Source organism: Bombus impatiens, unplaced genomic scaffold (assembly GCF_000188095.3).
Source record: "Bombus impatiens unplaced genomic scaffold, BIMP_2.2 scf_0321, whole genome shotgun sequence".
In the NCBI taxonomy this organism is placed as follows: domain Eukaryota; kingdom Metazoa; phylum Arthropoda; class Insecta; order Hymenoptera; family Apidae; genus Bombus; species Bombus impatiens.
This window is the reverse complement of record NT_176740.1, coordinates 323531-348947: the sequence shown is the minus strand read 5'-3', so window position 1 is coordinate 348947 and position 25417 is coordinate 323531. Positions and strand designations below refer to the sequence as shown.

General features: G+C 38.1%; 1 protein-coding gene across 1 annotated transcript in view; it reads left to right on the top strand.

The window, feature by feature from the left end:
- The window catches only part of LOC100747287, a 357673-nt gene that overhangs the window by 221292 nt on the left and 110964 nt on the right, over nucleotides 1–25417 (top strand). Inside the window, 1 exon segment of the mRNA XM_024367629.2 lies at nucleotides 25379–25417. This exon segment is cut by the window's right edge and continues 9 nt beyond it. Coding sequence (XP_024223397.1) covers nucleotides 25379–25417 — 39 coding nt within the window.

Here is a 25417-nt window from a genome sequence, read left to right as displayed (position 1 = left end):
TATATATATATATATATATATATATGAATAAAAATATGGTGTTCTGGTTTAAATAATATTCAAGGATTTGAAGAATTTGTATACAGCAATATCAGGAATTTTGTCGCTAAATACGTCGTCACATGTATTGGGTGATCCGAAAAGTTTCTTTCGTTTTATAAGGAAATAATGGACGCACAAGATTTTCCGTTTTATATTATTTTATCGAATTACGTATGACCCATTTTGTTCTATCAAAATAAAGATCACAACGTTCGACGGATTAGGTTTCATGTTTGTATAGAAACGCGTCGTTGTAAAAGACGTGTCTGTAAAAGAAAGACACTTTTCGGACAACCTAATATTTCGTGATCTCCATTAGGTTGAAGAAAACAAGCTCATCCTCCGGTGTTGTTACTTGCGTATAAAATTTCACCTTTCCACCAAACATTCAGATATACGCGTATTTATATTTCGAACTTTAATTTTCGCGAAATTCTTTTCAAACGATTCTCATTCGATCATTGATTTTTGATGGCACGAATTTTACTATACAGTCCAGTAGCACCGTTATTTATATTTCACGTAACTCCTCTATTTGGATAGTTAAAACAACAAGCGAATCATTGAAAAAGGAAAATGTTATTCTGAAACGGAATTCTGAAAAAATAACATTCGGATATAACTGAATTAAACCGATACATGAATATCAATTGGAATAGGTAGCAAAAGACGTTGTAGAGCGATACGTGATATTTATTCACCTTTTACTTTGGACGCAGCGAATCTTTCTCATGATGCAGCAAGCTGCATACACTCTGCACAACAAAACGGTACCCCTTAGCGAACGGGAGCAAGGGGAGGATTCGAAAAGGGTCCATTTTCAGGGGGGGGGGAGGGGGCAGGCGCCTTTACACGCGAACGATAATGTATTCAACAACGTGCAGTGGCTCTCATCCTTGTCGTCTGTGCTTGCATTTATTTCTATCGCACAGTCTTATTTTCATGAAATATTTATTATTTCGTTGAAAAATATTCCTTTCAAAATGAAGATAAGATAGTTTGAATTATAATTCATGCATCGTTAAATTTTGTTAATAATGATCTATTCAAGTAGCTGCTCATAATATAAAAAAATTGAAGAATATTCAGGGCTAAAGAATTTCATTTTTTTTTTCGATAAAATAGCTGCTGTTCGAAACTGGTTGGAAAAATAAATTCTTTCGCGCTCGGTATTAAGTGCACGCGACGCTGCACTCCGACAGATTATTAATTAGCTAGACGATAACTATATTTGTTATTGATAAAACCGATTATGAGTTTGAATGAATTACGCCTGTTTTACAAAGACATTAGAAAAAAGTTCCTGTTATTAATGTACGACACAAGGAATTTTTTCCCAAAGTCTAAACAACATTCGGTCTTGAAAGGATTAATTACGCGACGTAATGATTACATTATTCGTTATTGTAATTAGAATTTATTCGTCGTAAAACCACAGCACTGATCCTCTCAGCAAATATACTTGTCTTAATATACATATGCATGTATATGTAAATACCCTATACTTTTATTACTTATAATAGTTTCCAAGGTTAATTGAAAAAATTGTTTACGCAGTGCATAGATCAAGTTACTCTTCATTGCTATGTTAATTTATTTGCTACAGAATACTATTAGTTATCTCAATAAGCGATATATCTTCTTTGCTCTATTCGCATTTAAACAATTTTCAACTGTATTCGAAGAAATTAAATGTGCTATATATAAAAATTAAATTATTTCTCATCGTAATCATGATTTATTTGTTACAGATCGACGATAATGATCCCTATAACCAATGTGTAACAAAATATCCACTTTCGTAGTTCCAACATGACAGAAGACATACACATACAATAATATTTCCCCTTACTCAAAAATTCAACGATCATTTCTCTCGATTCTCAAATCCAGCTACGTTCGAGGCTAATGTAATGCTCCCTGCTCTCGAGTAATCTTCCCTAAATAATTTTCCCCTAAATAATTTTCCCCTAAGTAATTTTCTGCAAATCGAACAATGATCGGGAAGAAGCTGCTTGCGTAAATCTTTCGTTAATGGAATGCAACGACTCTCCTGTACAAAGTATGGAGAAGTGGTCGGTGTGTTGGGTAAAAAGGGACCCCCGAACCCTCGGCTCGTTAGCTAAGCCTCTTGTTACGGTAAAAGAGGGTCGTGCGCGTTCGCAGCTTGTCATGGGGGTTGTATTGTCCCTCGAGGCAAGCATTTTTTATTTTCCACCGGGGGTAAAAGCGTTCCCTCGCGAGTCTACTCGCGAGAACCTTCTTTTTTCTCGTCGTGGATCGACCACCTCCGGTTTCTCGAACGCGGAAAAAAAAGGGAAGAAGAAAGGGTAACGAGGTGGTTTAAAAATCGTTTCGAAGCGAACAGGGGTGAGGCGCTCGAACGACGCCTTAATTAAGCGTTTTCGCCTTTGACACCCAGTTTCTCCTGTTTTTCAACGTGTTTCCTCTTTGTGCGTTTCTTTTATATTTCGCGGAAATTCCGTGAGAAATATTTGTACTCGAGAGTCACTTCTATCACTTTTGATAAAATGCGAAATTTTTCATTATATTCTTGTAAATTATTTTCTTACTTTAAAATAGGTCATCGAAATTTTCTCGTAGATAGGTTTCCTTATAGATTTTCGAAATTCTAACGTCACATTTTCTACGCGATTGCAAGAATCGACTGATCGACGGCACAAACTTTTATTCATTGCGCATTCCTGTCAGATTTCGTATTCGTAAGATTCGTAAGCTCGTTTTCAAATTATTACCAACGAGATTAGAAAAAAGATAATGGAAAAACCAGGATTACGAAGATAAATACGTGTTCATTTCTCGACTGTAAGAGCGAGAAAATGATAAATCTGTTGGCAAGGGCGTGTCAACGAGCCAGCAGAATTACGCTGGCGTTGCGGTCATTGATATTTATAAATGAACTTTGCATTTTCATCCAAAATTATGACAAAATATTTCAGCGTCGTGAAACCTCAGGAAATTAATACGCAGACCAAAGAATGATTTACGAACATGATTCGCCCGTAACAACATTTTTCTTCCTTATCTTAAGTATTCGAATTTCGAAGTTTCAGAATTTACATTTCATACAAGTACAGGAAACTTAACTTGACGCAGAAGCAGCGTTCGGAGTTAAGAAAGTAACGTAAATTAATTGTTGACTTGGCAAAAGGAGAACGTTGATCACGTGCAATGAAATACAGAGCAGCGTCATCTTTGAGAAAACAAGGAATTTTTAAACGGTCGCGTTGCATTGGCCCGCGAGAGGGCTCGGTAGTTTCATTGAAAAAGTTGTTAATTGCAGGCGCGCGAAGTCTTGTTCCTTCGAGGTTTCGTTTTCCGTAATAAAAACGATTTCACGGGCCACTGACGGCGATGGCAATTAACGCACAGCGTTGTTAATTCGCCACTCGATTCCGTCACTACTGATTGCTTTGCCGTGTTATTTCCTTTGACACAGTTTGCTTCATTATTCTGGTTTAGAACGCAATTTATAAATTATGACTTATAAAATACCAGTTCTATAGATTCTTTAAATTATAAATATGAAATATATATATTATAATTAGAATGTAAATTCTATGCCATACATTTTAAATGTATTGAATATTCTAAATTATTTATTCGTTTAGAAACGAAAGGCATAAATCCTAGCGAGAAAGATAACGTATCTCTAAATTGATAAATTTTACATCAACAAATCGTTTAAAAAATATAGTTTATTAAAGCTACACAGTGTAACAAGAGTGATAACATTTTTAACGCATTAAGTAATAAATTGTTTCACGTTTAATATCGATTTAATGTATAATTGATAAAAATTGGAAAGATGAAATGGAAAATGTTTTCCCGCGTAAAGAGAGCTTTCTGTAATCCTCACGCACAGTAGAGTTTCTTCGTCTTCGCGTCGCATGTTCGTTGTGAATTAACACGCGTACCCTTCACACGCGCTACCCCTTCGAGAGTTGCTATATACCGGGTGTCGTGCGACACGCGATGCGTCGTTTAGCGATCAAAATCGAACCGATCGTTTCTCGCGAGATATCGCGTTCCCAAGCGAAGACAATTTTCGTTGAATCTAATTGTATACCTACAACGCAATCACTAGTTTCCCATCTCTCAAATCCAATCAATTCTATCGGGGCTCACGAATTATGTTTACACTGAGGTAATTTAATTACAAGATTATCGAATCGAAAAAAGTAGCAATTTTTATCTGTAGATATTCGAAAACTCAAATGCGTTCTGTATTTATATTAGCTTGTCCGAAAAATTTCTTTCGTTTTATAGGGAAATAATAAACGCACAATGTTTTTTGTTTTATATTAGTTTATTGAATTATGCACGAATATAGTAATAGAAATAGAACGAAATGGATCATACCTAATACAAGAAAATAATATAAAACAGAAATTGTTGTTCATCTATTATCACCTTATGAGACGAAAGAAACTTTTCAGACAACCTAATACTCATACGGACTTGCGTATACTGATTTTATAACTGAAATTTACAATTGAAAAACGAACAAGATTCTTAATCTTGATACGATGTGAAATTTCGAAAAATGACGATTCCTAATCGTTTAGGAAGCGAATCTTTTCTAATGAAGAAACTAAAACTCGGAAAAATGGAAACTCGTTTGACTTACAAGAGAAACACAGAGTAAAAGGAATCTCGATACATAGAGAACGCCGATGAATAACTTGCAGCGGTGCGCTCGAACGTGTGCATGTTTCATTCATCCTAGTGATACGTGAACGTACACACCTTCTAAAAATAGTATGAAAATCGCCGGACCGACTCGAACCAACCCGGTCTTTATTATCATACCTGGCGCGCTTCGTTGCACTTTCCCAGCAATCAGGTTTCCTCCTGTTATCGGTTATTCCCTTTTTTCTTTCTTTTTTCCTTTTCCTATGCTTCTACCATGTACCAGACACGCAAATTAACATTCAGCTCCGGCTGGTCTATTAATCGACAAGGAACACATTGCGAGAGAAGGACACGTCATCCTCGCGATCTAGTATTTCAAAGAAGATGTTTGGTTCTTCCGTTCGTTGGTTAAATCAGTAAATCAAATCAAATATCGTTTGATATGCTGAAACGAATGGTGTTTGCTAGCAATGAATCCTATGTCGAAAAGTTCGCATCGTTAAATTCTAGATTTATCTATCAAATTCTATCGAAAGTTATAAATATAATCTTAGTGTTTGTAATATAACGTTCGAACATATGTTAAAACGAACAGATGTTAGAACGAAGCAGATTCTACAACAAATAGATTCGTTCCAGCGTATAAATTATATCGCATAGCACTGATAGCGTATACTGAAGATCAAACCAAACATAGATGTTCGAGATAAAAATTATTCTTCGTATTACGTTCGTATCGTTAATGAACGAGCCAGTTGGTCTCTTCTCGATCGAGACTCGCCATCCGTGAAATCGAGTCGTACGATATTTGTTCGCGAATCTTGTACGAGTTACACGTTCTTTTTACTGGTTCAGGTTAGGTTATAAAACTGCGAGCCATACAAACACGCACGTGGGTTTCCGTGTTCTCGAAGCAGGAAACATTAAGAATCGTAAGAGCCATTTAATAGCTTGGTGATGAACGATGGAGATTAAAGTGTCTGTAATAAGTAGATTGGAGAGAGGTTTAGGAACTGAGATCGGTAATAATCTTCTGTCGAAATCATGAATTACTTTGCTGTTCCGAGGAAAACCTTCTATTTTCGACTTGGTCTACTTTTAAGAAGTAAACATCTCTCATACGTTTCATCGAAATATCACACCAGTATTACTGTACTTTCAAAGATAAATTTTCAAAGCCTTTTTCGCGCGAACCGACATTCCATCGGTTGCATAGAAAATTAAACGCGTAAAGTATCTGGTCCACAAATAGAAACAGGTTAATATTGAGTTGGCAACTAAGTGATTGCGGATTTTGTCACTGGGTGGTATTGACAAATTCCGCGATCACTTAGTTGCCAACCCGATACTATCTCTTACCAATTCTTCAAAGCACCAGCTTGCAACATCTCTCGTTGCATTTACTCATCGCCTGTCGACACATGATCAAACTTTTCTTCCATCTCGATTATTTTCGAAGCCTTTTTCGCGCGAACCAACATTCCATCGATTGTCGACATTCCATCGGTTGCATAGAAAATTAAACGCGTAAAGTATCTGGTCCACAAATAGAAACAGGTTAATATTGAGTTGGCAACTAAGTGATTGCGGATTTTGTCACTGGGTGGTATTGACAAATTCCGCAATCACTTAGTTGCCAACCCAATACTATCTGCAATTTTCGACCAATCGCAGGGAGACGCAATCGCAAGGAAACACGTCAACGGGAGTAGTAAATTCCCGTTACGATTACAATAATCGACACCACGAGTCGATCGATCCCCTGATTTCCGTTAAGACAATAGGGGTAGTTGAGAGGGTATAACACTGCGATTAACAGGGTTATAACATTTATATTTTAACACTTAAGTTACACTATCTTTTACCAATTCTTCAAAGCACCAGCTTGCAACATCTCTCGTTGCATTTACTCATCGCCTGTCGACACATAATCAAACTTTTCTTCCATCTCGATTATTTTCGAAGCCTTTTACGCGCGAACCAACATTCCATCAGTTGCATAGAAAATTAAACGCGTAAAATACCACCTGGTCCACAAATAGAAACAGGTTAATATTGAGTTGGCAACTAAGTGATTGCGGATTTTGTCACTGGGTGGTATTGACAAATTCCGCAATCACTTAGTTGCCAACCCAATACTATCTGCAATTTTCGACCAATCGCAGGGAGACGCAATCGCAAGGAAACACGTCAACGGGAGTAGTAAATTCCCGTTACGATTACAATAATCGACACCACGAGTCGATCGATCCCCTGATTTCCGTTAAGACAATAGGGGTAGTTGAGAGGGTATAACACTGCGATTAACAGGGTTATAACATTTATATTTTAACACTTAAGTTACACTATCTTTTACCAATTCTTCAAAGCACCAGCTTGCAACATCTCTCGTTGCATTTACTCATCGCCTCTCGACACATAATCAAACTTTTCTTGCATCTCGATCATGTATACGTACAGTTGCAATTTCTTCAGGCGTTCTGGAACTTTGAAAGGTTCAGTTGGACACATCGTTCGATGACTCCTCCACCGTAAAGAGAAGAAATCCTTCGGGATCAGACAAAATCGCGAGAGAAACTTACAAGGAACTGGCTTCACGGTTGCCCGCGTTGCTCCGCGGTAAAACATGTAATAATTCTTCAACTGGATACAGGTCGCACGGAAATTGTACGATCGGCTGGTTGCCCGGTCACTAACCCGCGTCTCAGAATTATCGTCCACTATTTTCGAGTATAAGTTAGCTGTTAGCGATTACGTATTACTTTTCTTTTCGCCATTACGTTTCGCGCTGCTAGTAATTTCATATTGATTTTCGCTTGGTTACCTCGTCAAAAATGTTGGTAATCCTTGTGTAACGCGCAACGACGTGTAATTACAAGATACACTTGTAATTTTTCTTTAATCAGAGATACGAATTTTTTCAAGAATATTGGCATTCTGATCGACGAAACGGAACAATATTTTTCTCTCTGTTTGAAGGAATTTTGTAAAAGGTCCGTTATAGATTCTTTAAATTCCCAAGGTATAAGTTTTCTATGTAGTTTCAAGAACCCAGCGACAACTTGAATTTTGAATTCGGACAATTTATCGAGTTCGTTGGGAATAAAAAATTTCGAAACTTCATTTAAGATACGTGCTCTTTCATGACTTCTCGAAAGTTACGCTACAAATTGACAGGAACGATATTTCGGGTGTCGAATTAATAATAATTTAACGAAACGAAATCACGACAACACTATGAATTTAATTGGAACAATATCACAGCGAATATCGAACACGTCATAATCCATTAGAGTCATCTAAAAAATCTCCCGTTAATACATCACTCGCATCATCGATATGGCTGCAAATACCTGCATTCTGATCCGCCGTTCAACGCGATTCGATCGTTCTACCAATTTTTTCATCCCGCATTTTCCAAGATGGAAAACTGCGAGATAAAAGGGCGAAAGAGACGAATAATCCACTCACAGAGTGAATTCTATCTTCGATTCTTAAATTTCCTTCCACAAAGGGCACTCGTTCCTTCGATTGATAACGTCTATCGGTTATCAGTGAACCAAGTACAATGCAAAGCCGAGTGGATATCGAACTAAAGATAAATTCCCAGAAACTAGTGTTCGCGTGTTTATTATTCCAGCCTGGGTAACATTCGGTTACTTCTGTCAAAGTTTTCTCATTAACGAACCAAGAGGGCGGTCGAAGTAAGAAAGGGAAGATTCGAAGAGGATGAAAGGTGAAAAGGTTCGGAGACCGAGCGAAAATTGCAGGACTCGGATGCCGGTTGTTCGATCTGACGCGCATCGAGGCTTGGATAACGCAAACAAGTAATTAAAAGTTCTGGCTGGACGTTCGTTTAATCGGAATGGAGGTCGTGCGTCGCTGATCGAATCCGTATACCGGTGAAAATCGAACGGGAATGAAATAAAGGATCGACTTGTGTAAAAAGGCTCCCTGTTCCCGAGTTGTTTTTCTTCTTTTCTTTTTTATCTGTTGTCACATAGACCCGTGTTTTTTTCATTTCGACTCGTGGATCGTTTAACATTTGCAGAACAGGACGCAATTTGTAATATTTCTTTTTTTTTTTACTCCAGTCAAAATTTAATTAATGTTTTATTCGAATCTTCTATCGAATCTTCGATTCTTCTCTGTTGAGATCACTCGATTAATTGGTAGAAAATTTTGCCGTTGTTTAATCGTTAAGACGAGAGAATACGTTTTTTGTCGGTGGATCGTAAAGTTGAGATTCACGAGCAATGTCGCGAAATGGTAGATTTCGGTTGTGCAATTACTACGAATGACCCTCTCCAAAAATACTACGAGCTTCCTGCAACATCTATCACAGGAAACGAGGCACCCTGTGTCTCTGAACCGTAAGATTAAACGCGTTCAGGTCAACGAGTGCTTGCACAAAGTGTTTGCAAGACGCTCGAAAATTATCTCTGATTCATCGAGACTGACTCACAAGCCAAATTCGCAAACAAATGACAGTTTCGACAACGATATTTACTAAAATACATACGAGTTCTTTTATGCAATCGCCAATTGTTACATATTTATGAATAATTTTTGGAAGAATAATATTCTTTCTTATTTTTGTTTTCTTTTTTCAAAAAATTTGTATAGAAGCTTGCCGTGCTTTTTAAGAAGTTGAAAACGTTTAAAGGAAGTTTACTCGTTAGCTAATTCAATCGTCAATGGACGATGAGAAATTTTCATTGGGAGCAAAGTTTCAAATTTTACTAACATCGGCATAATTTATTTGGATGCTGTCTGAGAAAATCTAGAGATTTCTGTATGCTACATGTAAATCACTAATTTACAAGTATTGACCATTCGGATGATAAGTTGATGATACATCTCTTTCAATTGGCATTTATGAATCCTTTAAATCTGATGTTTGTAATATTTGTTGACGAATCATTACAGATTTTATTTCACACAATTTCGACGCTGCATAATAAATTCGACGATAGTATTGTAATTGTATATTCGGAATATTAATTCATACAGACACGATATTCAAATAAAATGATAAAACTCCCTCTCTCTCTTCTCTGCCTCGCACACGCAAATTAGATTTTACGACTATTAAATTTTCCATCTTCGTCTCTCTTATGTATTAATAAAAATACATTGTTACTACATAATCTTTGTTAATAAGAGAAAAATGTAGAAAAATCTTCTTAAATCGATGCAATAGAAGAAGAAAGACTCGAAGACGATTTTATCGCGCGTCTTCGAAGGCGTTCGAAATTTTTCAATTTCCTGTCGCCGCCTCAGTTTCGTTCGCGGAGATACAGGCCTCATTTCCGGTCGCGCCCTCGATGAAAGCGCGCGTCGATCTCGCGGCATGCTTGCGAATCGATACTACCGTCTATGGTACAGAAGCGGTTTTAGAGACGCTTACGACGAACAAGATGTACTAATGATCGTGGGAAGAAAGCCTCGCAAGATGAAATGTCGAAGAAGAAGAAAAAAGATATAACGGTGAAGTTAATGAGCAAAGTAGACGTAGAAAGAGAAAATTGAGAATCAATAAAGAGGACGAGGGCTTAAGCGTAGAATCGCGAATGAACTGTGTGAAAATTCTTCGCTTGTTGTAAAAGAATGAGAGAAAAGGCAAGGACAGGAGAAAATCAATTATGTCGTTGATTCTGATTAAGTAGAGTTTCTCTGAGAATTTGTGATTCTTTCTGCTGCAAAATAGTATTAACACGCCAAGTGAGTTGAAATAATTTCTTTCCTTCTCGTAGCTCGCGTTTCAGGATTTCAACGAGACTACCGTTACATTTTTCTTGCTTGAAAAACAAAATTGAGAAACATAGAAAATTCTTTCACGTTATCCGTTACGATTTCGATACAAACATACAAAAGCGATAAACGTCTTATTATAGTAGCGCAAAATACTGATCGGTTACGTCGCAATAAATAATCCTCGTCTTTTTAAAATTGAAAACTCTGCCAACGTCGCACTCTACCGAACAACAGAGACAAACAGCACGGAGGAAAAATTTCCTAGCTCGATATCTACTTCCAGCAATTCATTTAATCAGATTTTCTAGATACATAGCCCACTTTCTTAAAGCCACCTTATTGAAATCGAATTCCACAGATTAGAATACTTTTCAACGAGAATATGCAAATATCTGAAGCATTATTCGATAGAAATTTCCATAACTCTCCTTTCGAAAATCCCGCTTTTATTGCTTCTATACAGCCACATTCCCGTCGCCAGTTCGTATTCATAAATCTTCCTAGCTATATTACATTGTTTCTATTTCTGCATAAACTCGGCACGAGTTCGCCTTTAGGCGCGAAAATAAGACGGACCTCCTCGACTCTGACTCCTTGCGGGAGGGCGTAACATAAATATGAGAAGAGTGCACGTCGTCGTGGCCAACGGTAGGAAGAAACTTCTCTGTGAACACGTAAGAATGATTAATGCGAGTTATTTCGAGCGTTGTCGCGAGGAAACGAACGCGACTCGAGAGCCACGAGAGGGATGGATATGTGGCCTCATAAATATACGATACGCGTTTCATTGACGGATACGCACGCCACGGTTATCAACAGACGTTCCCGTGTTCCATTGGAAATAGTCGGCCGTCTTGGTTAGACAGTAGAATAGGAAAGGCAAGCACCGACGCGACGCGACGTGCCGAATGCTGAAACATACGCGCGATAACACGATCGAGAGTGAAACACGCCATTGAAATTGTTTTTCACCACTTAAAACTATTTTCTCATGGTGTACCTACTTTTGCTACAATGTTCATGTTGGTCTCTTCGTTCAGAGATAATTTCTTCACTTCGATACAGATTTCTGTATACCGTGGCCACTATGTTTTGTTAATAGAAAACTTGTTAATAGAAAACTCTCTATAGAAATAGTTCATTGCAGATGTTTTAATAATGGAAATAGTAATTTGTGGTATTTATAGATAATTTTATTATATACAAATAATAATAACCCGTGTTGTATAGTGAAAACAAATGAATACGCGATGTTTATGCGTCTCGACACAAGTCAACGTTGATTTAGTCAAACACGTGTGTTTTCGGTAACTGTGAAAAGAACGAAAAATTGATATGAAACGATCCAGGTCAAATATGGATTATTCGCGTATCAACTTAAACGCTCCCATAGTTATAATAATTTGCAGAAAAACGCGAGCTGCGAGGGTTTCGAAGACTTGTCGGAAAGAAAAATTCCATCGATTCAGAATCCAGAAGCCGCGTATTTCGTTGTCTCGACTATCCGAAACGTACATCGTCACGTGCAATTTGTTCAAAGCCCCCATTTCACAGACCGTCTTCTCTCGCGTCGTATCTGAAAAGCGTGAGTCAAGGTATCTTTTCTATGTAACAAGAACCGTCGTAAGTGGTATTCAAAAGCGAATCGTCGAATCGGAATGACGATCACGGTTCGGCGTGGGCCAGGAGGCGGGCTTCTCTCAGACAGAAATAAAGTCACGTTCCAGAAGAGAAATACATGCGACCCATGCTGAATTCACTCGTCGTCAAGCAGCGTCGAGTCGCTTGCTGGATATGCCCACGCATAGACAAAGCCAATGGTTGGAGGTGCGATTCGAACAGCTTCGTGCGTTCCAGTTCCTCGAACGCAATGGCCGCGCGAGCAGATGGCGGAAAAGGGGCTAGCGACGCGCTGCTAATGGAGGGAAGATTGCAAAATTGCCCGGTCAATTGCTCGCCGTTTCACAAAACGTCCTTTCAATAATATATCCTAACCGTTGAGAACGTTATACGGCTTCGACTCGTTTGAATACGTTTGGATTTGTGTTCGTGTTAGAGTTTGCTTGAATTTGTTTGAACGTATTCCAGGGCCTTAATCACGTCCGGTCGAGTAGAAAACATTGACACGTTGGTAAGATGATGCTCCCAGATGTTTAATTGATTCAGTTAATCGTTTAAAGTGTGAGCCGTTGTAATTGGCTCGTCCTGTGGACTGCGTCGGTTTAGTTTAGTGTATTAGAGATGTATTAGAGATGAAATTGGGTGTTGTGTTAATTACTTAGGGAATCTGTCGTGTCTGATTTTTACTTAGTTTGTCGACATCTTCGTTTCTAATATAGATATATTCTCAACGCTTCTATTTACTCTTCATTTCAAAATCTTCTACGAAGCATTCTTTAACGTTCCATCGACCGAGTCACTGATCAGCCCAAAAGTACCAAGTTCACTTAACCCATCAGCGGCCCATTATCCCGTGTCCCGAAAATCCAAGTTCTCGCGTTTGCGGTCACTCTATTCCGTATGCTTTCACCCATTCCGGAGAGTATCGATCACAGCCGGTGGTTCTCTGGCGTTAAATACAATTTTCTGGAGTCCCTGGAGCCTAGCTTGGAGAGGTTGAAACACCATTCTGGTTGGAAGGGCCACGTTAAATCGAGGATATCTCCCCCATAGCGCAGAAGAGGCAAAGATCCCACGTAGTCGATGGTTAAAGTCTGGTCAATTGGTGTGAACGTACTCTGTGAACGTGTCCATTCTGGCTAGCGGCTTGGGAAGAGCCCCTTTAGAAACGTTCCACTGGCAGCAAGCCATCCATTAATACGAATTAGAGTATTTAACTTGGCAAGCGGGGGCAGAGAAGAATGGAGGAGGAAGAAGAGAAGGAGGAAGCCAGGGATAAAGGGAAGAAAGGGAGACGAGAATGGAAACGGCTCGAATCGCTGCGCCTCGCGGAAACAAATTGCCCGAATTGCACCGCCGCGGTCTAAATTCCATTTCGCTTCCTTTTTTTTTTCCTCTCTGTTTCGATCTCGCCGCGGTAGGTGTTATTCTTCATTTTCTGCATGTTCTCGTGCGATAGTAAAAACTGCGACAAATTGAAGTGATTATAGTCATTGCTGGTTGTATGGGAAACATTTTATTGTATGGCGTTCTGAGGGATTGATTTTATTGTTAGGAAATAGTTGCTCTTCGATATTCTTCGTTAGTAATTGTCGAAGTGATTATTACTTCAAAAAAAAAAAAAAAAAAAAAGGAAAAATCTACATGATCTGTTCAGTCTTCTAGTTTTTTGTAATAAATTAATTTGTATGGAAAAGAGAAAGGTGGCTGGCAAATGTACTTGTGAAGGCATTGACAAATTAATTTTCAGATATTTACGACAAGAGTTAAAAAAATATTAAGAGATAATTTGTAAATTTGAAATAATTGTTTGTAGGGATGTAGAGTTTTAGCGAGGGTATTGAAGTGGTTACCACTTCAACAGCAATGATATTCGAAGGATTTCTATTGAAACGAAAAAGACGAGATAATATCGTGGAATCGATTCTTTAGGATTTCTTTTTTAGACGTAGTTCCACTTTTTCTTGTACAGTCACCCAATCGGCATTAATCTTAGAACGTTATAATAAACTGTCGCATTCCATAATTGCTTCTGTTTTTAGCTACTGTTAAGATAATGGCACTTGTAATTTATATTTTATGGCCATTTTCTGATATGCAAAGACTAAGAATATTTAATAGCTGGTTTAAAGTAGCTTGAGGTAAATGGTGTGTTAATAAAGTTATATTTTCCAACCTACATTCTTCTTCTACTTATTTTCATGGTACGCTTCCTTAGTGCAGCATTAAGTGCCCTCAATTTAATGTCGTCGAGGAATTATTAAAATCAGAAAGGGATTATTATTTCTTAAATTTCTGATAAAATTCATTTTCCTCTTTGTACGACGCTCGAGACGACTTCAAAGACAAATCACCAGAAATCTATTCATTTATTCGTTGATCATTTCTATCGTTATTATTATATCAAAGGAATATATGCCAAATAAAATGAACGAATTAATACGTTGACAGTTTCATTATCTTTTAAAATAAACTGTACACATGTTGCTAGTATTCTTCAAGAGAGAGTCAGAGTTCGTCAGCCATATCACATCGAATTGAACAAATCAAATTGCAAAACGTCCATACAGTTGAAAGCATTCAAACGCATCAACTACAGAGATCATTAAATAACAGTTTCGATCCGTTTGAGAAGCGAAGATAAGGCGTCGTTCCCACAATCGACAAGCGAGAAACGTTGCAGACGAATTCGAGGCTCGTATCGAGTAATATGACGAAATTGCTGCTCGTTGCAATCGTTAAGCCGGATTCGAGCAACGACTGTAATTTATTTCGCTGTCTAATAAATGTCGGAGAAATTCCCGATAACTCGGTCGACGACGATTGCACCGGTCCAGAAGAATCACACCTATTCTAGCCGGATGGACACGTCCAGCATTTTTTCCGATGTCGTCACACTGAAATCGTCTTTCCTGCCGATGATATAACGTTATCCGATCCCTTAATGCCTTAATGTCCCTTGAGTAATCGCCTTTCCGCTGCTCCATTTGATATCTCGCGGTAGGCAACTCGTTTGAATAGATTGAATGTTAATTTTAAAGATTTAAGAAGCTTCGTTATTGAGACGTCAGTTTGAATCGTAGAAAATGGAACACAGAATTCATTATAGGCAATTCGTTAGTCAGTATCATAGTTATATTCTGAGATATATCATCAACGTATTTCCATATTTCCACGCATGTAATGATATTTTTATATTATAACAATAGTATTCTTCGCATTACGTTACGATACATTGTTGTAGCGACATCCACTGATAAGAAATATTAATATTCATCTTTAACAATAGAATTATCAAATTGTCAAATATTTGGATGAGAAATTCCGGTTCAACTCTGAATTCGAAAAGTCCGTTCAAAATCTAAATCTGATTTAGAAACTCATCTAGACACGTGCAGCACGTCATATGCATTTACATACGGCATTTAATTTTGCGCAATTAAATTGGATTATCGCAGCATCGAACGTATGGCCATATTATCGAAGTTTCAAACGAGACAGTCATTCTTAATGCTGTTGTTAATTCCCTAACGTGATTATTCAGTTTTATTATTCAGTTTCATTATTCATCTAATCCGTTGCATAAACGGCAGTGTACGTTATTTTTAGCTGTTGACATTCGAGTCGGATTTCGTAACATGGCAAGAGAGGGATGATGTGAAATCCAAACTTAACCCTAATCCACGTCTTTACCGAAGATTTGGAAAATACCCTCCTACAGTATGGAGACACTTAGTATGTAGATTCCGTGTGGCTGAATGCTTGAATACCGAAGCTGTTCGGTGTTGATATACCATTCTCGATGTACATATTGTACATGGACAGGTAGGTAGTCAGAGACCTGGACAAACATGTATCTGCATGTGATATTTGATGCGTACATGTGTCTTCGGTATGTAGGTACTCGTAGTCTTGGCATTTAGGTATTCGAACACGCGCGTATCTTGGAATCCAGGTGCAAGGAATATTGACGAATATTGTGAGGTTCCCCTCGGAATGTCCAGGTGTTCGGGAATTTAGATATCGCGGAAACTATCGAATTTTGAATTTTTCAGGAATTCGAGTCCATGGGTCGACACCCAACGATCTAGATACATCGTATTTCTTAGCGTGTGTTTGGGTATTCGGAAATTCAGGTACCTGGAAATTGTAATTAGTTGATATTACGTCTATCTAGTATTATTCATGGCTGTTAAAATTTTCATTTTCGTCGTTGAAAAATTCATGCAATATCTCTACAGTCACAGTCTGATATCTTCCATCATTGGAATATTTCATTCATAGGAAGCACGAGTACATAAAATATTCGTCATCTATTAATAAAACTTCAATTCTGGAGTCTGGACATCTTCAGGACCTCGTAAATGTCAGGAATAATTCTCTCTCTAGTTTTTTAAATTGGATATTATGACACAACCATTTAAAGATCAATTAAGCTAACGATTAATTCAAACGCATAAATCTTCTGTTGTATGTGCGTTTAAGGAAGATATATATTAAAATAATTTCCTCGAACACTTGATAAATTATTCGCGAAAGACGTCTGAATCTTGAATCTCGTGGATATGGGACGCGTCCTCTGCTTATCGTGCACTTTCCGTAGCCGTATTGCGCTTATAATTGCGCGTTCATTTTCGTCCAAGGATTAAGCGGCTCAGACAATAAGCGGTTTAGGTATCTCGCTATGATGCGCGTTCTATCCGGATCCCCCTTGTGTCTCCACCCTCTGTCCCTTTTTCTCCTCCACCCCCTGTCGACTCGTCCGCTATTGATTCCAGGTTTATTCTTGGCGTGCCGGTCGCTTTGCTGGCGTCAAAACATCGGAAGCAAGGGTACCGTGTCGAGACTCTGACGCTTAACGCTCCTGGGTCGTTTAGTGTCTCGGGAGTATCGTTTTGGGGTGCAACAATTAGCCTATTTGTAATTTCACGCGCAGAGTCGAAGCTTTTTTATGCGAGATATGGTAGGTTTAAATCGAAGAAAGGCTTCTAAGTTAGGAAAAGCGTGTGTTGTTTCGTAATTTTTGGTTCGATGAATTTGGTAATTGCTGGCTCGATGTTTGATCCGACTTTGGAAAGACAAATTTAACAAAGCCAGGGTTGTAGTTTGCAACAAAGGAATGGCTTGTATCGTAATTTAAGAAACATTTGGTAACCAGATGTACAGAGTTTGAGAAGTTAGTGTATTTGAATTCTATTTCATCCCTTAAATCGATACTAACCACGAACAAGGGAACGAGAGAAGAAACTCATCTCTGTAAATTTATCTAATTTCTAAAATCACAAAATATTACAATTCTATGTGGTGGAGAACAATAGTCTGCTTTATAACATTCTTTCATAAACGAAAGGATTTGTTGTCGCTGTTAACTGGTTTATGAAATATCGTTAACGATACGAGTTGGATCATAGAAAAATCCGAAATGAGCGAAAATTTAACGTCGATTCGTTTTCATCCCTTCGTAAACAGCGTATCTGTTTTGCCACGTTATTGACCACGATCAACATCATCGTACTTTCCTCGTCCTTCCATCGCTGCCATCTTCGCTGGTCTGCGAATCAGCAAACGGGTGAATTTGCATGTGCCGTTTGCCGGACGATAGTCGGACGAGCAACGTCCTCGCGAGCTGAATAAATTTCTCTTTCCGCGTAAGCTGGTCGTTTCGCGACCCAAACGGCATTAATAAATTAGCATTACAAGCACGCGCTGAATTTCCATTTAACGAGCCGTTTAATGGGACCGGTGACTTGTAAGTTACACCCTGTTTCAGCAATTAAATCTGGCCACGATAAAGCCTTGATCCGCGAGGGTACATTGAATCCAACAGGATACATGAGACGTTTGGACGAGATCGTTACGCTTTTTCATTTTATTGCTAATTAGAGATGTGACTGACAATCATTTTTAACATTTTCCTTTTTGTCCCGCGTCCCTGTTAGACGAACGATGCCGGCTAATTAATGCTTTTTGCCTCGACGCTTTCAACCAGGTCCTCTGGTAATTGAATATTTAAAACAGCGAATGCTTGGCAAACTATTAGCATTATCTAGGTAGAACGATAATTGTGCTATTGCCGGCATGTATCGACTCGAATGAAACGCGACGAGTATTTGAAAATGTGCAATTTCCTTTTTCTTTTTATCGAATTATACTCGAGACTTGTACATACAAGTTCTACCTACCTTTTCACATGTTAATAGCGTCAGAATTACACAACATAGTAGACTTAGCAACAATCGAAGTGGTGAATAATAATCGGCGCAAACACTGAATAATTGAACTGTTCAGATCGTTGCCAGACGAGTAACCAGAAAATTACTGTCGTCGAGAATTCGTTAAATTCTCGTAATATTAGTTAGGAAAATCTTTTTAAATTCAACGAACGCTCATTTTCCGTAATTATTCGACTCGTAGGTTATTTAATTCGCGTGCCGTAAGTGTCGTGAGAGTCGGGATACGAACGAGATTTCAGCGCGTGAATAGCGCGGCTACGGATGTGGAACGGTTTCATTATGTCAGGAACAAGCAGCACCGTGAAGAGAGCGAGCTACGTTTCAACGTTACGCTACGCCGCGGTACTTCGTATGTTAGATCACTCCTAGTGTGAAACCGACGGAATACGAAACGATATTTAGAACTTCTCAACTTGATATCTCAGCGGTTTTGCAGCCTCGCAGAGTTAACAGTTTAACTGTTATTGTACTGCTGGATAACACGGAGACTTTAATGTTTAGACTTTAGGTTCAGGGATTTTGAAGTTATGTACATGGATATCGAGTACCTGGGAATAATTATTTATATAGGATTAATTATTTAGAAATGGGGTAGTTCGATGCTCTGAAAATCTAACAACATAGCCAATTAGAAGCATGAATTCTCAACTAGATAGGCATCTAAATTTTGTAGCTGCTATCACTGATTAGACATGAAAAGAAGCAAAACAACTAAGCATTACGACAAAGTTCTTGATCGTTCGTGTTCCTTTGTCATTACTCATTGACTGTGAACAGTTTCACGAGGAAACGAACGTTAAAAAAAAGGCGTGTCTTCACGCTAGCTATTAAACGCTAGGTAACATTTGCCTGTGTTTTACTTGTATTTACCTCGTCAATGGAAACGCGACGTACATAGAAACATTACATTATCTTTCGTCTATGCGACGCAATTAAAAGTAATCTTGAGACTAGCATAATGTCTCAACACTGACCAAACAGCATATTCGGAGCTCAGCTCCGACCAAACAGCTATCGGAAAGATCTCTAGATCTTTAAACGAAATTGCACGAAAACAAGCTTTCTTTCCGTAAGAAAATACAATAAATACGAATTCACAACGTTCGTCGATGCTATTACGTCACCGTACTTTGGTATCATGGCTGCTATTGCGTCACTATAGCGTCAGCGATACGTCAATACCGTGCCCATGTGTGTTTGCTCGTTTTCCATGGCGATGCATCGAATTGGAAAGCGCCTTAACGTTAACCAGTCCCATCTACGTTCATCTCCTACACTGCCCGACTTGACCAACCTCGATCGGTCACTGACTTTCCTGCTTTATCCACGCCGCTGCCGGTAATTCATCCCTGCACGCACCAGCAAAAAATCAATAAGTTTTGTCATTTTCTATGGTAGCAAAATCTATGGAAAATATCTCTTAATTTTTATTATACTAATGTGAAATCTTTGAAAGAACTAGTAATGTGTAGAATTCCAGAAGTTTGGAAGTTATGCTTCATATAGGAGTCTAGAATTTTAACGGTCTAAAATTCTAAAGCTACAAAACATTTTAACTCGAGAATTTTAAGAAATTTGTACAAAATAAACTTTAGAGTCTTTAATGTTTAATTCCTGCAGGTTTAGCTTTCACACTGCATAATTAATTTCTTCGGAATAAATTTCTTGTAGAATAAAAGAATTGATTAATTCTTAACTCAAAGAATAGAAGAATTGATTAATTTTCAACCCCTTTTGTGTTTGTAATAGTATTACCGTTATATATATATATATATATCGTTGTCGATCGTCACAATGGAAGAGAATAAATTCGACGAACACGTGGATTAAAATCGGATCCCAAGGTAGATGATCAAATATCGAACGTCGAAAGGTAAAGACTCAGTTAATTCCGGACAACGTTATTTCAGGTAATTTCATAGACCAACGAGCTTAAATAATGAAATCCTCTTTCAAATTTCAAAAAAAAGGCCTAAGCATCCCTTCGTAGATCGTAAATTTCACCACTAGAACAACGCGTGTCAATTTTTTACCTGATTAGACGTGTATTTATAAGAGATCATAATTAATACTTAAAACGTTTACAGAAAAATAAGGAAAGCTAACATGCTCATTATAATATTTAGTAGGTGAAATAAATATTTATTGAGTCACATAAAAATTGACAGCTCGCTCGTACAAAGTTAATCTCTAAATAATCAACTAGCAAATTCTATAGAAAGTCAAGTACTTTCCTACAAACCCGAAATTTCCACACAAGAACACTGTTCCAACTTTTTACCTAATTACACGTCTGCAAATCGCAGTCGAGGTTCGAACATCGACTAACCCTAGTCAGGGCTTTTCCTGTTTCTCCTCGTTTCGCACGCAATAACCACAAGACCCAACGAACTCCAACGCTACGGTCTACTGCCCCCGAAGGGGAAACGCTCACTGAATGGCCCCTTGTGTTATATCGTAGCTAGTTTGGATCCGACCCTTCGCAAAAAGCCGGACAACGAAGAAGAACAGACTGACCTGTTGTTAAGAACATGGCGATTTTTCTCTCGTGGAACGACGAATTCCCGCGAAACTGACCACACGCGGAGAAAAAAACAACGAATTCCTGTGCCATACTGATAACGTTCAATGGACCTTCTTCTTTGAACGAAGAAAAATCGCCCCTCTTCCGAATCTTATGGCTCGGCTTCTAAATGACGATAAAAAAAGTGCTCGTTAATGATCGTTCCAGACACGATGCTCGCTATAAAAAAAGTTCCTTCCTTATTGTAACTGCAAATGGTACAATTAAATTCAAGGACGGTCGTTTATGAAAATTGAGCAGTAAGATGTCGGTAGTTTGGTTCGCGTGAGAGATTCAATGGAGAGGTTGAAACGAGAATAAAGTATTCCAACGAGGAAGCGTATAAATAAATTAAGTCGAAGGTCATTTTTTGCTCGTCTCCTTTGTTCATTAATACATGCTGATGGTATTAAAATATGGCTACGTTATTTTTGGAATTGCGCGTCTTGTTTAGCAGAATCCTCTTGCTCGATCGAAGCAATATCGTTAATGAGACTTTACAAGACATAAATCGTAATGTAATCGCATCGACGCAATATACGCGCCAATAACAGCAAATGTATTAATCGATTGATCGTATTAAGAACGAGGAGAGAATTAAGACGATTGTTGGAGGTTAATCCATTCTTATGAACACGTCTTTTAACCGGTTCTTCTCAGGTTTCTGTTCTTCCCGTGTCCCCTCTACCTCGCCAAAGAATCTCGATCCATCGTTTCTATCTCTTTAGAAAATTGTAATGAATTACAAATTACATACAGGTTACGTACATTTCCTTTTCAAAATTTGATAACTTTACGCTAAATGGAATAATCGAATAGTTCAGAGTGTGTGAAAGTCCATTTGTTTCACCGCTGAATTTATTAACGTTATGCAACGATATGTGTTACGGCTAGCAAATTGTAACTCGTCGCTTGTAAGATATCACCGATGATATTAAAGTCGAATCGCGCGTTTAACTTTCTTTTTCTTCGCGTAATTTTTTGGATCGTTGCGCGTCGCTGGTCGATTCTTCGTTGCGGAAAACTTGTCAGAAGTTAGCACAAAGCGTTCTACATCGTAGGAAATTAATTTCTGGCTCGACGCGTAGCCTCTTTCGTGGAAATGGAATTCCGTTCGTCTTGCACGTGGCATCCGGAGACTTTGATGGATTCTGCCACGTATCGGCGGCTTGTTTATCGATGCCAGAAGAAATAAATTGGCTGGCTAAGTTCGAAGAGAAGTTTCAGCTTCTCGGAAGAGGAGCGTTGGCCTTGTACGGTTGATTCGATTTAATCGGCTCGCACAGCTGCTGACCGAAGTTTACGAAAACTTCGCGAACCGCATGGCGTCCCCGACTTTCACGCACGTCCCTCTCTTCAGTTTCTTCGGTCCTTGCACTTTCTTTCACGTTAATAAAATACACGGTTAACCGAAAAGTTGCAACATATCTTCATAAAATATTCTCTTTTGTGCTACTTTATTTTCTCCGTTCTCTTCATTTTCTTATAGACCTGTAGGTAATTGTTAGATAGAAAACGTACATATGTGTGTACATATACTATAGGAACATATATGTTCTCTATAATACACAGAATTATATTACCCATGCCATAAGTGTGCTATAAAGAAAGGGTTAACCAGCATGTCAAAGAAGATGGATGAGAGTGGGCAAACTCGTTACATGTACATTATAAGCAAAGGTCCTTTTATCATCGTAATTATCATCAAAATGTACTACATACAATTATACATAAAGTATTACGTATAATTGTAGTATATTACAATTATATGTAAAGTATTCTACGATATGTTCTTCAAACGCTATGACCAGAAAAATGTGCAAAATACTTAATATACAATAAATAAAATACAAAATAAATAATTAAAAAAAAATACGGATGCTACAAAAATGTAGTGAATACACGTGTACAAAGTATGTACAAAATGTACAAAGTATGCATAAATACTTCTTAGAATTAGGTTTCTCATATTTGTACAAATTCACAAACATAGATACAAACGTCGATGAAGAAACTAGGAGAAAAATTGTCTTTAATCGTCGGTTTAATTTCAGCGATACGAATTTACATAAAACTTCGTCGTTTAGTTACCAAAATCACGAATAACCAATCTTACCCCGTGAGATTCTCAAAAATATCCAGCAAAACGTATTTTCACAGCCTCGTATTTTCAGCATCGATCTCTAAATAACAAACGACCAGTCGTACGATCCCCTGGCTAGCAAAATGGATCTGCCAGAAAAATGGTTTCGCAAGGGTGAACAAATTGTTGTTTGGAGCACCGCGTGTTTCCAAATAATCTCGAAAGATGAGCACCGCACGAAACGTCCGTGAGCTGTCTCTTTGGAGTTATGTCGGCGGCGCTCATTTTCCATCCTGCCCTCGCAAGAAATCGGTTCCATTTTGCGGCAGGGGTTGCAGGCCTTGGACGCCGTGCGCATTCGTAACAGTATTCTTTAAGCGGAAGACGTTAGTCTTCGTTGAGAAGAATTGTCTTACGGTGACGCGACGATCGCATGCAAATGCGGGATTATGTAATTGCGAAGAAGCGCGAAGAAAAGAGGATTACCGCGAGGATTGAACACGGCAACCTGGAAATGGAACCGAGATGGTTTTAACGTGTATTAGGAATTCGTAGAAAGGAGACGAGCAGGATTCTCTTGACGAACAGGGATTTTTAGATAATACTTTTCACCATACTGACTCGTATAGCGTGTAACTTGAATTATTCCAATACATTGTTCAAACAATTATCGTGCTTTTGTTTTCGTATGTTGCGACAAAATGATTTTTCTGTTGATAAAAATGTTATAATTTTAAGAGTCCTTTGGATAATTGGATTTTGTACGTAGAAGAAAATCAACGAACCAATTTTCTAAATCTGGTAGTTTGCAACGTTTCTGACATTTCTATCGAAAAAGATTCTTATTTACTAAAGCAATATGTACGTTAATCCAGAACTAATTTAACCGAAATACATAGCCTATGGTCGCGTAACAAACGATAATAGAGTATAAACACGATTTGTACACGGTTCTCCATTAATCTCTGTCCATAAACCCAATCGTTTTGCACAGGATTCAATTTATTCGTTGATATTATAATTAATCCCGGTATACGTTTCATCTATACCATAATAATACTAAAAACAGGATTATTAAGAGGTTGATGAATGAAACGATGGAAAAAGTAACGAGCAACTTTCTTCTTATATTTTTTTTTTTTTTTTTTGCCTTTCTCGACATTTTCATCGAATCCTAAGGTAAAGAGGGAAAAAACGAGAGGGTTGTAGCATGCTGTTAATCGACGCGCGTGCAACACGCGAAATGATTTGTGGTTTGTCCGCGGCGTCTACTTCTAATAGCCTGTATCGAGCGTATTTATTGTCGTCGTGACGTGAAAAATTCATACGGGCACAAATCATCGTCTCGTTCTCAAGTCGCATTTAAAATTCTAAAGTCCGAGTTGTTGTTGCACGACTCTATCGGGATTCCACCAATGGAGTAATGTTTATTCGAGTTTCTTATTTACGTAAGGCGTGCCAGTTCGATCCATCGATCCTCTAAAATATACATAAGCGCGATAAAACGTTAGGATAAATGGGAAGGAAATATGGCGAAAACAGCTTCGATGTTGCGTATTTGCTCTTGGAATGAAAGGATTAGTCCGCGATGCAGCGTACTCCTTTTGCTCGCTGAATGGTATTATCTAAACGGCCGCGGTGAACCGCGACACTCTGGTGGAGATGTGCCAAAATATTTGCTATTTATAAGTGCGGTAGAATATCTAGTATTCTAAGAATCTTCATTAGTAGGAATTTCTAAGAGGTATAACTTGGTGCTTAAGAGTTGCGATATGTATTTGAGAATTTTCGCGCTCAAGCAGTATGTTTGAGAACTAAGAATTCTGCTACTTAGATATTCTGCTATGTAACAATGTTTGTGTCAAAGAACTTTGTTGCTCGAGTACTCTGCTACCTACGATATAAGCTTAATATATGTAATAAAGTAAATGCTTAGAGTAAGTCAGGCGATCGATTCTGGAAAACCGAGTTTATTTTGAGAATAATTAAATTAAACGCAATGAAAGTTAATAACAAATCTACTACAAATTTTACCTGGAAAATGGAGAATCGATTTTCTAAGCGCTAAATTACAGTTCTTCTCTTGCGATCTATTCGATTCAGCAAATCACTGCCGGTAAAACAAAGCAAAAGTAAAGATATCGGTTGGCGGGTAGTTTGAATTCTATAGAATTTACATGTATATTTTCTAAATTATTTTTTTAAATATTTTCATATTTAAACGTCTTTACGTATTACAGATAATTTAGAAATTCCAATAGCGAGATATTTTGCCATTCAGGCATAATACCTAAGCCTTGCTATCTACATAAATATTCCATTACCTAGAGGAATTGAATGATTTTTCCAAAATCGCTATTCGATACTTGATACTGACCAAACGAAAGGAATACATGGCATAATCAATTTTATTTTTATTTGCAGCACATGGTGCAGACAGGCATGGCTGCGCCCTACGGTGGG